This window comes from Echeneis naucrates, chromosome 17 (genome assembly GCF_900963305.1).
Source record: "Echeneis naucrates chromosome 17, fEcheNa1.1, whole genome shotgun sequence".
NCBI classification, from domain to species: Eukaryota; Metazoa; Chordata; class Actinopteri; order Carangiformes; family Echeneidae; genus Echeneis; species Echeneis naucrates.
Genome location: NC_042527.1, coordinates 8,783,954 through 8,800,311, shown reverse-complemented (window position 1 = coordinate 8,800,311; position 16,358 = coordinate 8,783,954). Strand labels below are relative to the sequence as shown.

Sequence of the window (16,358 nt, the reverse complement as noted above, 5' to 3'; positions counted from 1 at the left end):
CAATATTGTCCCTGAGATAAATGTAAAAGTATTCTAAGTGTGATTCATAAAAAGATTTGCATGTTTTAATAATTTCAGTGTTTACATTTTTTCTGGTGCTAATAAAACAATAAAAGGAGTAACTCCAAGGCAATAATGAACTAAATAAAGAAAATCCCCTTTTCACATTATGTTACATTTATTTCCATAAATGATGTTGACAGCTAGTTTCACTTTTTTTTTTTGAAGATTACAGGCAGACATAAGAATGACTCCACAAACTATTACAATAAACATATACTGTTGTCAGGATTTAGTGTCCAGAACCAAAATGCAGCACTTTTAAGATGGGAGACTCACTGATTTCTAAGCTGATGACAAATGTTAAATTCATGCTGTTCATTTCTGGAGCTAATGGGCTGCCGAGTACAGTCATAGCCATTTGCACTGAAAGTCACAGTTTAGAAAATTGCACAACTAAATCACAATGTGCTTCAGAATCTATACTGATTAAAACATTACGACAAGCCAGTGGTCTGTTTTAGTGGGCGGATTCTTGTCAGGCTGAGATGGTGACAGTATTTAGTAGACACACTGGTGGTGATGCTTGGGATTGCAGTGCTCATTGTATTTATGCTCCTCTGTTGTGTGATCAAGCTCCATCAGGCTCAGCATCTCCTGTATGATGGCCTGAAGGGCTCTTCCCAGGTCCTGGCTGCTGTAAGGCTTTCCGAGTGGAGGCACATGAATAAAGGCAGAGTGTCCCTGTCCCAGGTACAGAGACGTGTAGTAGGTATAGTCACACAAGTACCTGGCAGAGGTTAAAGGGTAGTTGTTAGTTTGTACATTTCACATTTCTGCTTTCTCAAACTGATGCAAAAGTAACCCAGAAATAGGCAGTGAGCACTAGAAGAGAGCAAACTATGTGAGCCAGTTTTACATTTTTCTGTTACACCTATACCTTTATTATCATTCATATCTTTAATCATTGAATGTTAAAAAGATACATATTTTGTCTTGAAGTAAATGGATGTATGGATATTTATGAGAGCTAAATTCCATACAGCAACAACATAAAAACAAAAATATGAATCCATAATATAAAATAAATGGACAAATGTACATTTACGTTTTGATGCAAACTTTACCTACTCACTTTCTTGCATTTTATCTGTTTTATCTGTGTTTCATTAAAACAGAAACATAAGTCTAATCTGCCAGAAGATATTTTAAAGAATCAAATGAATGATGGTTGTATTCCAGCTGTTTTATTTTCAGGCCTCTAATCTTGTGTGTGCTGGAATTGTTCATGCAATTGGTAGAACCAGAGCATTTTCAACTTTCACATCAAAACATCTGCTGTAAGATTAAATGTTTAATGAGGTTAAGCTTCATCTGCAGGCTGAGTTGAATAACATCTCTGACCTACCTCCCAGCATCTTTAGATACACACACATTCACTCCGATGTTAGAGTCATTGACCTTCTTGCAGACTGCATCCATGTCCAGGACTGAGTTTATGCAGTCGGGGCCGTTCTCCATGCAACAGTGAGAGGCTGGGCAGAAGCTACAGTTATCCAGGCGTTCGTAACCCTTGTTGTGGCCACACTGCTCCAGAGCGACTTTGGTTGCTAGTCCAGAAACACCAACATGCACTACTAACTGCTCAGAGGACCACCAAAGACAGAGGTGGCAGAAATTAGTTTTTATTTTGTTGTAACAACACATATGAAATATAATGGAAACGTGTTCAATGTAGAATGTCGTACATTTCCTTAAATACCTGTGGATTGTGCTCTTTCCAAAGAGATGGTACAAGGGTCTGAACAGTCTGGTATTCAACAGGAACCTCACACACATACAGCTCTACTGCATCTCCCAGTCCTAGTCGCTCCAGTTCCTGTGCACGAACACACAGCACACTTCATGTAACCTTTACTTGAGGTTGCAAATACACAATAAACAAATCACCATTGCCATTAAAGGCCATATTTTCAGAAACCTTAAGGATAAAAACTAAACTGACACCTTTTTTTTTTTTTTTATGTGGACAGCAAGAGATTACTGATTACCTGCACTGCCACCCAGCTGGAATTCACTGCATGTGTTTCAAAAGGCCCAAAGCCTGCAGAACAAAAACAAAGAGCACAAGAATCATCAGTCAGGGTCCTCCGCTACATTAATGCTGTATCAGCACAGCAGGGGAAATAACAAGTCACTGAGGATGGTTATCAGTCGAACAGATATAAAACCATCTAAAGGCTGGATGGAGTTAAACATTAATGGCAGCATACAGAGTACAGATCAGAGGCAGCAGTGTTTCTGCATGTGGCTTCACTAACTTACAGAGTTCAATTAAACCGGCCTTCAATCTGCACCAAAACACAACTAGTGACTCACAGCACCCTAAACACAAACACACCAACCCACACACGCACAGGGCAGGTCCCTCCCAAACAGACAACAGGTCATTAATATTGAAATCACGGCACAGGTCTACCCCTCCATACAATCTATTTAACCTGATCGACTGTCACAACTACAAAAACAGCGTTTAAGCAACACGAAGACGTGATGTTAGACAGATCCATCCTCTTCTCCTGACACCGGCGAAAAGCTTTCACCTGTTACGACCACTTTCTTCTTCTGGGCCATTATCCCGGCTCCTCCCGAGCGCCAGTATCAGAAACACAGAGAGGGTCCCCGGAAAAGTCTGCGAGCCTGCTGTCTTCTTCTGCTGCGATGCTCACAGGAAGTCAGTCTGAGGCTCTGCAGATCATACTGCCATCTACTGTACGGACTGGGATCCCGCCACAGGATCTCACAATCCGAAAGGATGAAAACAACAACAACAACAACAACAACAACAAAGAATTGGTATTTATCCGCCATTTAATAGGGAGACAGATATTTGTTTGGGTGGTGGTGGAAGGGCATTAAAATGTTTTTATGTCATGTTTTCTTAGATGAAACGGAACATGTAAGTGAAGCCACATGTGTACAGTGACAATAGCGATCCAACATCTGCAATGCATTCACAGATTAAAGGGAAGTCTCTGCAGTCTGAATAAGACCAGTCTGCCTGTGAATGACAATCAGACCGGCTGCCCTGCTGGAGCTGCTGTCGGTGAGCAGGTGTGAATGTGTGTACTGTGAGGGTGTGTGTGTACAGCACAGGGTGTTGCTGAACATGTTAGTTTCTCCCAGGAGACACCAGGTCAAAGAACACTTCTCTGGCCGACAGGGGGGTGAGAAATTGTCTCTTGCGCAACCTCTAGCACACTCCACTGCCTCAGTTTAGAGGACAAGCCTGCTTCTCAGCTTGTTGCCACGAAGGCCAAGATAATCTGATATTGTCTTATAGGAACAGCTCCTTTTTTCATGCCCGGTTCTCTCTGTGGTCCCCACCCCTGGGCTGTGAAATGACTCACACATCCTGGACGCTAAACCCTGTGAGGCTCCGAACTGGCATCAAGGACATTTTTTTTATTTTTCTTAGAGGAATATTATGAAGTGAATATTTCAAACACGAAACCAGGTTAGAGTCTCTAAGGATACCGAATCAACATTGATTTCTGCCGCTGAACCGCATCCCACGCAATATTACACCTACACCATCCACCTCATGCTGCGCCGAATTCACTCACAGCTACCACTCCTCCTCCCTCAACCCATTCACCTCTCTCCCTCTCTTGTCCGCCTGCGTCACTCTCTGTGTCAGTGTTGCCATGGAAACTGGTGATGCCCCTCGCTGCTGTGTGGTGCTGATGCAGACAGTCTGCTGACGTAGTTGCTGTGTATGGGCAGAATAACAATATTCCACAGTTTCCGCCATAGGGACTTATGTACCATATACTTACTTCGTGCACACTGTGATTGGCTTAAGGAACACAATGAGGGTTATTTTTGTAATTCTGATTGTCAGGAGAGAAAACTATTTCTTTTTCTCATTGTATTCTATTCTACTGCTGTTTTTAAATAAAGTGATATGCAATCAATCTTGGTCTCAGGCACATCCTGTCGGGTGATTATTTGTGAATTGCTTCCTGATTTCATTGAACTGAACTCATATATTTAAATACCTGCAGTCACACCTTTGTGTTTAATTGCTATTTTTGGAACAAACTGCAGCATCCACCAGCCACATCCACTCTTAGCGTGAGAACATTGGCTGCCTTTACTTCACAGCAGCGGATGGTGGACATGCCTATTATTCTCTTCACATGACAAACTTTCAGCCACAGAAAACACATGATTTCCTCATTGTGCCTTGCAGTTTCCTTCTCTTTTTATTGTTTGTGCCCAGTTTCCCCAGAAAACTGGTTTGAGGTATTGTAACCCTTTCTTCATCTCTACTCTATTTCCTTTGATCTTGTTTGTATAAAGTATCGTGTTACCTCTGATTCTTGAAGAGCCTCATCAGGAGGTGTTGTGTTGTGACCTAAAGTCTGATAAACAACTCGACTTGAATCACTGAACTCAAAGTTCCTCTTTCTCTGTCTCGGTTTATTCCATTTGTGCTTTAAAAGTCTGAGCTGAAGACTATTTTCTGAAAGGCCTGTTCCTCTGTTCTTCCTTTCCTTGGCCCTCGCCTCTTACACCTTCCCCGCCCAGTCTCTGCTCTCTTTTTGGCGACCCTGAGCTTTTTTATGCTATGACATCAAACCACAATGCATTGCACTGTTTGTAGTTTACCTAAGGTCTCCATGGCAATAAAGACCGGCTCGGCCCCTTATTCAAATTGAACCGGAAACCAACGTCATTTTGGGCCAATCTGCGCGCTCTGGAGTGACATAATGGAATTTTTAGGGCTAGAAAGCGAGCGAGGTCTGGCGCTGCGCATAGCAGTCGTGCCATCGGGAAAAGACCATCTCATCTGCGCACAGAAGAGAGCCATCAGAGACCCTTAGGCACAACAACAGCCGAGGTGGTCGGCTGAGAGAGTGGTTGTTACGACACCAGAAGCAGATAAGGAAGTAAGGTGGCTTAAAAACGAAGGATCAGCTGATTTCCTCATGTCTGTATGTTCCTGGTTATCGCTCCTTAATGCGTAACGCTCAACACTCCCTCATGTGAGGGTGGAGAATGGAAACAACCCTCTACCCAGGAACCGAGGTCAGCACTCACAGGGCTCCCGGCATCTACTCTACGACCACGATGATGAAAAAGGAAATTAATCTGAACCTCGACGACCAGAACTCCGAGCTCAAATCCAACCCGCTCCGGGACACAGACGGACTCCTCAACTCACCGGACCTGGGACTCTTGAAACTGACCTCTCCGGACCTGGAGCGCCTCATAATCCAGTCCAACGGTCTGGTCACCAGCACCACCACCAACAACAACCCGGCCTCCCAGTTCCTCTACCCGAAGTCCGGCAGCGACGAGCAGGAGTTCGCGGAAGGTTTCGTCAAGGCGCTGGAGGATCTCCACAAGCAGAACCAGCTGAGCGAGGCGGGCTGCGTCTCCGTGGACAGACTGGAGCTGCTCGCTTCCTCCAACGCAGCCGGGTCTGCCGGGCTCCAGACGCCGGACCTCCCCGTGTACACCACTCTGAACGGCTATGCGGCCAGCCCTCTCGGCGGCACCACCATCAACTACTCCACGGACACCATTCCTTTCCCGCCGCCTCCGGCTCATCTGGCTAGCGCGCAGCAACAAGCGGCCGCCGCGGCCGCTCTGTCCCGGCTCCAGTCGGCCGGCGTGGTGAAGGACGAGCCGCAGACGGTACCGGACATGCAGAGCTTCGGGGACAGCCCCCCTCTGTCCCCCATCGACATGGACAACCAGGAGCGCATCAAGGCGGAGAGGAAAAAGCTGCGGAACAGGATAGCCGCCTCCAAATGCCGCAAAAGGAAACTGGAGCGGATCTCCCGGCTGGAGGACAAAGTGAAGACCCTGAAAACCCAGAACACCGAGCTGGCCTCCACAGCCAGCGTCCTCAGGGAGCAGGTGGCCCAGCTGAAGCAGAAGGTGATGAACCATGTCAGCAGCGGCTGCCAGCTTCTACCCAACCAGGTCCAAGCTTACTAAACCCCGCCGATGGTGCTTTTCGGATGTTTCGGGGCTCTTGAGGATACGGGCCTGGACTTTAAGGAACATCCTCATCAGAGACCTTTTAAGGCCATTGTAAATGCACCCTCCACATGCAGTGCTGCAAACTGAGAGAAACATTTTGCGATGCACTGCGTAGAGATGAACAGGCCTCCATGAGAACTCTCAGTGAACTGGAAACAGGCCAGATAAGCCAGCAGCAGGTCTGAGCTGCAGCTTCTTCTGGTCCATGAAGCCCTGACAGTGTCCTGCAGCAAACAGGAAGCCATGTAGCAAACAGCTGTGCAGTGGGCTGGCGTGGGATGGCATTTATCTGTATGTAAGCTGGACAATCTCAACAAGAGTGCAGCCAAACACCTGGGTGTCACCAAGTGCTGTCACCCACTGTGTAATATAATGCCTTACTTGTTTACAAGCACTTAGCAATGACAAATATATCTATTTTATTTACTGAAACATTTCTTATTTTACACATGGTCTTATTTCTAGTTGTTCTTCTTTTATTATTTTGCAAAAAATGAACACTGCATGTCTTGTTGCTTTTGTGTACAGTAACCATTGTATTTTTCATGATGGTGGCTGCTGTATAGTTCTTCAGTCACCACACTTCCATGAATGTATGTGTACGTACTGAGAAACCATGTATCCATGTGTAATGGACTTTCAAGTCTCTACTTGACATTTATTAAATTCACTACATTACTACGGCTCGTGTTTTGCTTTATATGAGCATGCATGACTGCTTTCCCTATTGCAGTCAAAATATTTTGAGAGAATACATGCAACATTTTACAGCTTTGACACTGTAGGTGTTATACGTGCAGCAGAGAAGCTGAACCAAAACAAAGATGGCCAAACAAGTCTCAGGGTAAAAGGGATTAATGCAGTACTATGCCCTCTGCTGGGCACCATAACAGAAACTTCTCGCCATTTCCCAGACATCACATGCTCTTCTTGTAAATGGGCCATTGGGCAAAAGCAAAAGTCCAGCATTTAGAATGTGTTTATTGAGTCCTCATTTTAGCAAATCTGGCAATACAGAATTACAGCACAATTCACACAACTAATACCCAATGGGCAGAAAATTCTTATTTACAAAGGATATTTATGACGGAGGAGGAGAGTTGGACAGAATTAATAAGTGTTCCTAAGTCATCAGCAAGTTTACAACTGTAGCAAAATCACCATAAATAAAGTAACAAAAAGTTAATTAAACAAAGTGAATCAATGCAGTAAGAGACATAATTTTTTAATGAAGTGTTCAAAGTATTCCTCTTTAAGTTCCAAGACATTTCCCCGTTTTTGATACTACTGCAGTAAGTGAGAAAGCTGTACCAGCTAAATGTTTAACAACAGCACAGACCTCCACCAAGACCACTGTCAAAGAACACATACTAGATTTGCTTCAAAACTTTCTTTCCTGGTTCATGGTCCATTCTTCCAGTCAGCTTGAGTCAGTTCAGTTATGCACTTACATTATCCTGCTGACAAGGAAATGTGACAAAACAAATATTATACCATTAACTGAGGTCACAACCCCTCTTTTTGGCCCTAAATTTACTGTCAAGACCTCTTTGGAAAAATCAGCTGTAACGAATGCGTTTATACAAACTATACAGTCGTACACCCACATAAAGGACGCATGTTACAAACTTCCAGCAGGATTATAAGTTGCTGACTTTTGGGTGTGAAGAGAAAGAACTGCTATTGCTCTGTGAGAACGGTCGGCCTCTACACTACCAAATGTTAAAAGTTATATAACTGGTATGAAAAGCAAATAAACTCCCACCAAACTCGCGTGAACATGATAAGAGGTTCTCACACTGGAATGTTTAACTTTCCTCTTGAGGAAGCAAGCCAAGGTTTGTACTCAGTGTAAACACAAATACATTTTCATTTAAAAGCTTTAACTGTTTAACAAATTGAATACTTTTGAACATCTCTTTAAAAAGTCAAGTGCAGATTGCAATACATAATCTAGGAAGAATACTATCTTAAAAATAAATAAAATTATAAATAATAAAAAATAAATAAAGATGCAATTTGAAATAACTTCTGTCTGGAAAATATTTGCATGCCTCAGCACATCTGTGAACATATGATTTACAAGAGGTACTGTATACACAACCAGACTAATCCCTAACCTTAGCATCAGAGGGAGAAATAAAATGCACAATTTGACATTTAACATGCTTAAAAACATCATGCCCCCAAAAGTAAAGTTGAAAACATCTACACTGACATACTGTAAGAGACTATCTGGATGTTAATAGGGATGGCAGCTTTGTGGTGCAGCGGTGCTCACACTGAATCACATGCCTTTGTAGTGAGTGCTTGGTGCACCTTATATGCAGTGAACGAAAGTTAATACAATGAGAAGGGGCCATGGGTTTCACACACAAAACCTTTAGACCCATTTTGGTAGATTAACTGTTGGACAGGTGGGTTTTAAATTCAGAGAGCAGCTCATACAAATAACCATCCAGTCAACCATCACTGGTTAAAAACATCAACAACATGCATCTCTCATGAAAGCACAGGTAGGAATCCAATGTCCTAAATCATTTGAAATTTGTATATATATAAAATGAATATCCATTGATTCTTAAACAATTATAAACTTCTGTGAATGGTAGAAGGTATCCCTCATTTCTTTATTTTGTCCGGTCTTAAAAAAAAAAAAAAAAAACAGCAAAAGAAATGGAAAAACAATGAAAAAGATGAAAATCTAGTAGCCTCAGAGCCTATGCAGCTCCACATACTGGATTGCACTGGTATTAAAAGCTGGATAAACCATGTGACTGACATTGTCAGCGGTAGAGGACTCATTTAAAAAAAGAAATAAATTAAAATAAAAAAATCTATCCTATAGTGATGCATCTAGTGAACTGATATGCATGACTTTTGCTATTTTTGCGTTTAGTCCTAAAATTATAATAAAAATTTTAAGTGACCCTGTTTGGAAGCCAAACTTGGACCCTAATCATCCGTAGAAACTCAATAACTGCATGAGGAAGGACAGGAGATATCACATGCTCAAAACAACAACCAATCAACTCAAAACCATTAAAAGAACAAAAACCCCATCAAGTCTATCCACAGCAACAAACAAATACTCTCAATGGGACTGAAAGTTAAAACAACTGGAAATGATTTGCTTCCATTTAGATTTGAGGCGTTCATGCTAAGTGAGACCAGGAGAATATACCTTTATAACCTTTTAGAGTAAGTAATTTTGAAAAAAGCCAATTAGGATTGATAGACTTAACTGACCTTTCCTGATTCTGATAACATACAGTATAGTGTGTGTGCATGTGTAAGAATTAAAGAAAGACAACTTAGGATTGTTCCTTTTGCTTACCTTTCTTTACCCCTCTGACTAAATTAGCACTACCTCATACTTCATGCTAGACAAAATATTTTCCCTCACATTTCTGGAAACACCAAATCTTTTAGGAAAGTCCGCTCATGTGGACAGTGCTCATGGTATAGAGAGAGGAGCGGAGAATTAAAGCAGCCAGGTTGGCTAACCCTGCATGGCAGTGCTTGTGTGTGATTCCTTTGTATATATGGTTTTGACAAACAACCATAACGCAAGAGACAAACTGAAAAAATCCAAAGTGTGTGGGTTTCAGGACAGCAGACGGTGTATGTATTTATGTGTATGTGTGTGCCTTGTTGTGTTTAACAAGCACAATCCTGGTGGGACCTTTGAGGCTGCTCGTTGAGCTGTGGCCCTTGTTTAGCTCCGGTGATAGTTGGGTCATTGTTGTCCAAACTTTCTGCCATCCTCTCACAGATGATATCCACCAGCCGCTCAAAGGTCTGCTTCACATTAATGTTGTCTTTTGCACTCGCTTCAAAATACTCAAAACCTGCCAGGAGGGGTGACAGAGGCAAAGAGAGAGCCTATGGTCACAATTATTGTTCCAGTGTGGAACTTATCCAGTTGATCCACTTATCCAATCATGTCAGGACATATCCTCCATAAGCAATTTGTGTCAGTAATTCTAAATGAAAACTGCAACAATTCAAGTAATCTTTTTTTCTTTCAGATCTGGTTTGAAATTTTGTTGAGTTACATTCAGATTACACATGGTACAATGAATACACTCAAACCACTCAGATCACATGATAGATCCCTGGTCACAACTTTGAATGGGGAGAAATGGGAAAAAAAAAAAAAAAATTAATAGTACTTGTCTTTGGGGAAAAAACCCACTATCTGGCATCTCTTTACCTCTCTAAGTGTTGAACATTACATATCTGTTAAAACTGCTGCAAGTTAAGACTCATTCATATTGTTGACTATACATACAGACATACATGAAATAACATTTGTGATACACAGTATACGTTACAACAAATAATATCCCTTTAATGACCATCAAGATCGATGAGGTCAACAACATCAAAAATATAAAATATAAAAATATAAACCAAATCATCAATATTATGTACTCATAAATCTTCATAATTTAGCCAGTAAATTAATTTGCACGTTGGAGAACAAAGCTCTTTATCTATTATTTATAATTATGACTAAAGCTCCTAGGAGAGGAAGCAAAACAAAAGAGACGTGGTATCAAGTTATCCTTTGTGACTTACCCAGTTGTTCTGACAGCTGCCGACCCCTCTCTGCAGCCACAACTCGTTCATCCTCCATGTCACACTTGTTCCCCACTAAGAGCACCTGAGCATTGTCCCATGAATATGTCTTGATCTGGGTTGACCTGTTTGCAGGTACAGTAGACAGCAATAAAGAACTCTTTAACTCTTTTTTAGTTTCTTACAGGTTCCAGTTTTTCAGAAAGCACTAGATCCAAGTACTGACGTACTCCAAGAGCACCGACTATTTTGCCTACATGAAAATGAAAAGATCTTTGAAATTGGCATTTTTGTTGCTTATGATACTATCTTTACCAATTTCATTTCAAGGTGTTGGAAAGTGGTAGAGGTACAAGTTGATAGCTTCACAAGCGTGAATGAGGCAACATAACACAAGTAACCAGACAGGATTCAAACACACAAGGTGCAATACAATTAGCTAAATCAATAATTCAAACCACTAATTCGTTGCATGTCGTTACGGTTCAATTATGACCTTAGGTATATGTCACATGTAAACAGACCGTTTGAGAGGCAGCACAGCAGCATAGTGGTTGGCAAGGTTGCCCCACAACAAGATAATGGGTTTGCTTCCTGGGCCTTTCTGTTTGCATGCTCTCCCCGTCCAGGTACTGCGGTTTCCTCCCACCGTCCAAAAACATCATGTTTGGGTTAATTGGTGACTCTAAACTGTCCGTAGGTCTGAGTGTGAGTGTGAGTGGTTCTCTGTGTGTTGGGACTAGTGACCTGTCCACGGTGTACCCTGCTCTTGCCAAATGTGAACTGGGATTGGCTCCAGCACTGCCCGGGACCCGAAAACGTATAAGCAGTAGAAGGTGAATGAATGAACAGACTGTTTGACTACAATAGATGCTTACTCTTCTTTGAAAACCAATGTCAGATTATTAAACCGACTTATTTGAAACCTGTTCATTTGTCTAACTACTCCTGTGGTTCTCCTATGATCACAATTGTTGGAAATTGTGACACTTACAACAATAGAGCTGAGCAAGGGAGCTGATTATTTGCTACACTGATACACACAGACATTCACACTCTTGTCCCTCACCAGTCTTGTACAGCGTTAAAGGACTCCTCGTTGGTGATGTCATACATGAGGATGAAGCCCATTGCACCCCTGTAGTAAGCTGTGGTGATTGTCCTGTAACGCTCCTGGCCAGCAGTATCCTACACAAAGACATATGAGCACCTCTGTTTTTACTCAGTTCTTATTTCAGACAAAAAGCAACACAAATAAACAGCAACACTCAATGTGTCAAAGACACATTTTGACCTCAGCTTGACTTGCATGGTCATGTCTACATAGGATTTAAACTGTATTACTAACAAGAATCCAGTGTGCAGGTATTTTTGACTTATATCTTGTGTAAATGTTTTTCATAGAGCACCTGGCAGTTTATGTCCCTCCTGATGCCTTTGTTTTATCATTCAGCCAAATTCCTTTGAGCATTAAGTATTCCCCCAGTGTCACGTGTAATAAGCAGTTGGTTCCAGGGTCAGGCTTTATGGCTCATGTTAAGTACACTTCAAGGGTATTACCATTACCCAGCAGATGAATTGATTCTGGGGATTGGAGAAGCCAGGTTAACAGCTGGGAATTATTAGGGATACATGATAACAGAGACCACTGAAGTCACATTATGAGGGACAGCATGAAAAACATATATTCTTATCCAGCATGACCTGTAGGTAATAACAAAATCTGCCTTGACTATGATTAACCTCATCTCATTTTTTGCAAAAACTAGATTAGAGCTAAAATTAGTAAGGGTAAACATTACGTGATCAGCACCCTGAATATGAGAAATTTTTTATTTTACCATCATTATAAACTGGATAGCTTTGAGTTTTACACTGTTTTGTTGGACAAGCGGACTTAAGGAAATGCAACTAAAAGCTTTCTTACATTATATAGGCTAAAATATTATTTGGCAGTTAGTGACAGGATTAATATACTTAAGTGATGTCACTCCCCCAGACCTACATTTGAAGAATCCCAGACAAACTTTTCTGTAACAGCAATTCTAATACCATTTAAAACACAAAGTAATGTACATTTCCCTATTTCAACTTCTGCAGTAGACATATAAATGGCACTGAGCCTCCTTTATGGGAGTGCACAATTCAATTTTGAGTCAACTCAAAAACAATTGTCTATTCAAAAATCTCCTATGGTAACAGGTCATATGACATACATCCCCAACATGGTGACAAGTGTAGTGCTATTTGTTAAACTACTAGACAGCATCTATGATGCATGTAAATATGTCTAATTGTAACTTCTGTCACAGTCTGTGGCAAGTTCATATAACATTTATATCAGTTAACTATGATTGGTGTGTGAATTAGTCAAAATACAAGTAAGTGTTATGACCACACACCACTACAGACCGGCTGTTACACAAGTCAAACTTTTGGCAGTGTAGTTCCTGGCTGTGATGTGAAGCAGAACACAGATTAAATAAAATAAATTAATTAATTAATTAATAGCACAATGAAAGCAATTTTGCATTTCTTTCAAATCTGTGGGATGGGTTAGGGTTAGGGTTAGAGTAAATTGAGTAAATTTCAGAGTAAATTGTTAGCCACAGAAGAACATCTGTTTTTACATTTACATGCAGATCCCATTTCTCATTCTCCTCTGAAACCCTGTTTAACATGCTCTTGGAACTACTAGACAATCTGTTCCTGATGAACTCAAGAGATCTGTAAACACATAATGTACGAGCCTACTTCCTCACCCAGATCTGAAGCTTTATCCTCTTGTCGTTCCTGTAGATCGTCTTGACCTTGAAGTCGATGCCCACTGTGCTCACAAAAGCTGGGGTAAATGAGTCATCTGCATAGCGGAAAAGGAAGGAGGTCTTTCCTACGCTGCTGTTGCCAATGATGAGGATTTTGAACATGTAATCAAAGTTCTGGTCGGAGGACTCCTTCTGTCCGTATGTGGCATTTGCAGACGCCATCTGAGAAAGCATAAAGACACATGGTGATAAGTTACAAAAATTATGAATGTTTCTTCAGGCATATTAGATTTCTTAGATAACACATCAATGCAACACTACCACCACAAACTACTGTTATAAAAATCCGAGCCTGCCTGACAATTTTGGCAAAAACTGAACATGATATAAACTTTGCCATGACAGGGTTTACAGCAGAGCAGCTGTATTTAAATTCATCCAGTTGTGCATGTAACATATTCACAACATTGAATCCAACCCGGATGCAATACCATTTAATAATATGTTACTGTTCGGTAAAGTAGACATATCATATATATCTTATCAAACAATTTTTGACTGACACAGCTGATGCATATATGCTTTGCCTACACTATTTAGTGACATTAACAGCAATGGTTTGAATAAATATTAAATCTGTTGAATATCTCATTCAATGAATAGATTTTTCTGTTATTTAAGTTTGGATGCCCTCTAGAAACTCAAATGTATGACACTTGAAAGCTCACTGACAGCCGTTATAAAGAAAATGGGAAAACCCATTTGAATCCATATGCAGTCTGAGTAAATCTGTACTACATATACTTCCTACACAGTCTTGCTGACATGGCGCTGTTAAGACGATACAATAATAAAGCCGTTTCGCTAAGAGGCTGTGTCAATACAACAAGCCAATATTGTTTTTATAGCCTCAAGTGTTTCCACCCCGTGTCAATAATACTAGTCAGACAAGGAATGCATTCCTCCGCCCGACTCGAGATAAGAGGACGGAAGCAGCGGGGCTTAGCAAGCTAAGCATCAGCTAAACTGACTATCATTCCCATTCAGGGAAGACAGCAGCCTCCGGCAGCAGCAGGCTAACCGCACAGTTATGAATGCCTAAGGATGGTCAGCATTTGCCTCGTAGGCCACAGTAAATTACAAAAAACAACAAAAACAAACAAACAAAAAAAAAAAAAAATGTGGTAGCTTGAACACAAAACAATTTTAAACGGCCCAAAAGACAGAGGAGCTTAACTGACGTTAGCCTGCTGGTGGTGAGTATGCCAGGCAGGCTCAGTTTAGCCGGAGGAAAAACCTAGGAATTGTATTACACAGTATTTTATCATGCTGTACTACTCTGAAATAAATACCAGGTGACGGTCAAAGAGATGGAAGACGTTTAGATGTAGAAAACGCAGTTTTGACGATAGTAAAGTCATGTAATTAGGGTAATATCGGTACCTTTAATGCTAGCTGGGTGTACCGTTACCAGTATTTAAAAGTGGCAGCAGCGGCTAGCTAAGCATCCCAGCTATGTCAAATGAAGGTTACTCTTCCCTATTTACGATTACATTTTCAGTCTAAATCGCGAGGCTCATACGATACAAATAATCCACTTGCCATCTAAGGTTACTGTTTCACTTTACACAACATAAAAAGGAGAGATGTGCGACGTATTTACCCTGAAATGTGTGTTTTTTCCCTCGGCTTCGTTGTAACGGCTCAAACGAAGCCCAGTGCTGCACCTGCAGTCGCTCGTGCGCCTTTTGATTGACAAGCCGACGTCTGCGGGTGGAACGGTGCAAGAGGTGATTCGTCAGGAGGGCCGACCAATCGGTGAAGAGGAACCGCCCACCTTCACAGAGTCCCGCCTCCATGTTGGTTCAGGTTTTAGGCGACATTGATAAAAATTTCAGGACGCCTCTGCTGTGGCATCGCTTGGAGGTCTGGTCATGAAATTATTAACGTAAGGGTTATAATGCATAATCCACTATAATACACAGAGGAATTAAACTGATTACCTTCCTGTCCCACGAACTGCACATTTGATAAATGTGACAAAATACATGTAAATGTAACATATAAGTATCAAGACAAGAATAAAGAACATTGTTAAGGCTCCAAACTGAAAAAAAAAAAAATATTGTCAATATCACCAGTGGAATAAGAATATAGGCTCTTTACTCAAGTAAAAATGGTAGTATGAAAATTAGAATTATAAGCCACTAGCTGTTTTATTGTTTTCTACATCACAGATATCACAGATATTTAAAAAGTGTTCAATAAATTGAGCTGCTTTTACCTTTAATGTTTGCAGAATTTAAATGTTTTAGTAGGATAAAATGGAAGAAAATTCTTGGTGCTTTGCATCCTCTTAAAAAGTTTAGTTTATGAGTAATGACATATGTTCACATAATTGCAGTGATGTAAAAAGCGCAAAATTTCCATGTTAACTGTGTCCTGTGCATAAAATGGAAATACTTAAGTAGAGCACAAGTACTTTAAAACCATACAAGTTGTTATGTATTAAAAATAATAATATCAATATAATGTTAAATACTCAAAAGTAAATAAGCAGAGAAGACATCAAAGAGTGAAGAGTTTTTGCTTTATTGGCAAGGCATACAGTTCTAGTTGGAGAGAGAGCTAACACACCTGCAGTTAAACAGCAGAGTTTGGATTGTCGAAGTTGCAGAGTCTCAGTTCATGATATATGTTCATAAAATCTCTACGAAAGAAATACTGATCTAGGATGACTGTTGAAGTCATATGACTAAATTATCTTCACTATGAATCTCAGATCAGCACATTCAGTGAGAGATCCTTCATGAATATATGATCTGACCAGATCAGTGGACACAGACGAAGCAAGGAGAAATGTTTCAGAAAACCAAGATGGAAATCGTTCACGCAACTAATTTCACAGCAAGAAAAACATGAAAGAGAGTATTTTGGTTATGTATTATGTTA

At 40.9% G+C, this 16,358-nt stretch overlaps 3 protein-coding genes across 4 annotated transcripts; 1 reads left to right on the top strand and 2 right to left on the bottom strand.

Moving 5' to 3' along the window:
* Window positions 1-159: 159 nt before the first annotated feature.
* Window positions 160-3,955, bottom strand: pgpep1 (pyroglutamyl-peptidase I). Its single transcript, XM_029524998.1, has 5 exons — window positions 2,604-3,955; window positions 2,052-2,104; window positions 1,763-1,879; window positions 1,409-1,641; window positions 160-790 (listed from the first exon to the last, which is right to left on the bottom strand). The coding sequence occupies exons 1-5, from the start codon at window positions 2,632-2,634 to the stop codon at window positions 562-564; spliced, it is 663 nt and encodes a 220-aa protein (XP_029380858.1). The 5' UTR covers window positions 2,635-3,955; the 3' UTR covers window positions 160-561.
* Window positions 3,956-4,788: 833 nt separating this feature from the next.
* On the top strand, window positions 4,789-6,732 carry jund (JunD proto-oncogene, AP-1 transcription factor subunit). Its single transcript, XM_029524645.1, has one exon. It carries the CDS (start codon window positions 5,065-5,067, stop codon window positions 6,010-6,012), a length of 948 nt encoding a protein of 315 aa, XP_029380505.1. The 5' UTR covers window positions 4,789-5,064; the 3' UTR covers window positions 6,013-6,732.
* A 2,004-nt stretch (window positions 6,733-8,736) lies between these two features.
* Window positions 8,737-15,158, bottom strand: LOC115057263 (ras-related protein Rab-3A-like). Of its 2 annotated transcripts, XM_029524248.1 has the most exons (5): window positions 15,070-15,158; window positions 13,404-13,628; window positions 11,711-11,829; window positions 10,642-10,766; window positions 8,737-9,908 (listed from the first exon to the last, which is right to left on the bottom strand). In XM_029524248.1, the coding sequence occupies exons 2-5, from the start codon at window positions 13,626-13,628 to the stop codon at window positions 9,718-9,720; spliced, it is 660 nt and encodes a 219-aa protein (XP_029380108.1). In that variant the 5' UTR covers window positions 15,070-15,158; the 3' UTR covers window positions 8,737-9,717. The 2 variants fall into 2 exon arrangements, with proteins under 2 accessions (XP_029380108.1, XP_029380109.1); XM_029524249.1 differs by lacking the exon at window positions 15,070-15,158 and having other exon boundaries at window positions 13,404-13,640.
* Window positions 15,159-16,358: the final 1,200 nt, after the last annotated feature.

Excerpts from the sequence above, each read along its gene's own strand:
- pgpep1 (XM_029524998.1), bottom strand. The coding sequence starts at position 2,634 with ATGGCCCAGAAGAAGAAAGTGGTCGTAACAG. Across the intron at positions 1,880-2,051 it reads CCAGCTGGGTGGCAGTGCAG|GAACTGGAGCGACTAGGACT; the intron begins GTAATCAGTAAT and ends GTTCGTGCACAG. Across the intron at positions 1,642-1,762 it reads GGAAAGAGCACAATCCACAG|TTAGTAGTGCATGTTGGTGT; the intron begins GTATTTAAGGAA and ends TCCTCTGAGCAG.
- jund (XM_029524645.1), top strand. The coding sequence starts at position 5,065 with ATGGAAACAACCCTCTACCCAGGAACCGAGGTCAGCACTCACAGGGCT.
- LOC115057263 (XM_029524249.1), bottom strand. The coding sequence starts at position 13,640 with ATGCTTTCTCAGATGGCGTCTGCAAATGCCACATACGGACAGAAGGAG. Across the intron at positions 11,830-13,403 it reads GGATAAAGCTTCAGATCTGG|GATACTGCTGGCCAGGAGCG; the intron begins GTGAGGAAGTAG and ends GTCTTTGTGTAG. Across the intron at positions 10,767-11,710 it reads TTTAACGCTGTACAAGACTG|GTCAACCCAGATCAAGACAT; the intron begins GTGAGGGACAAG and ends ACCTGCAAACAG.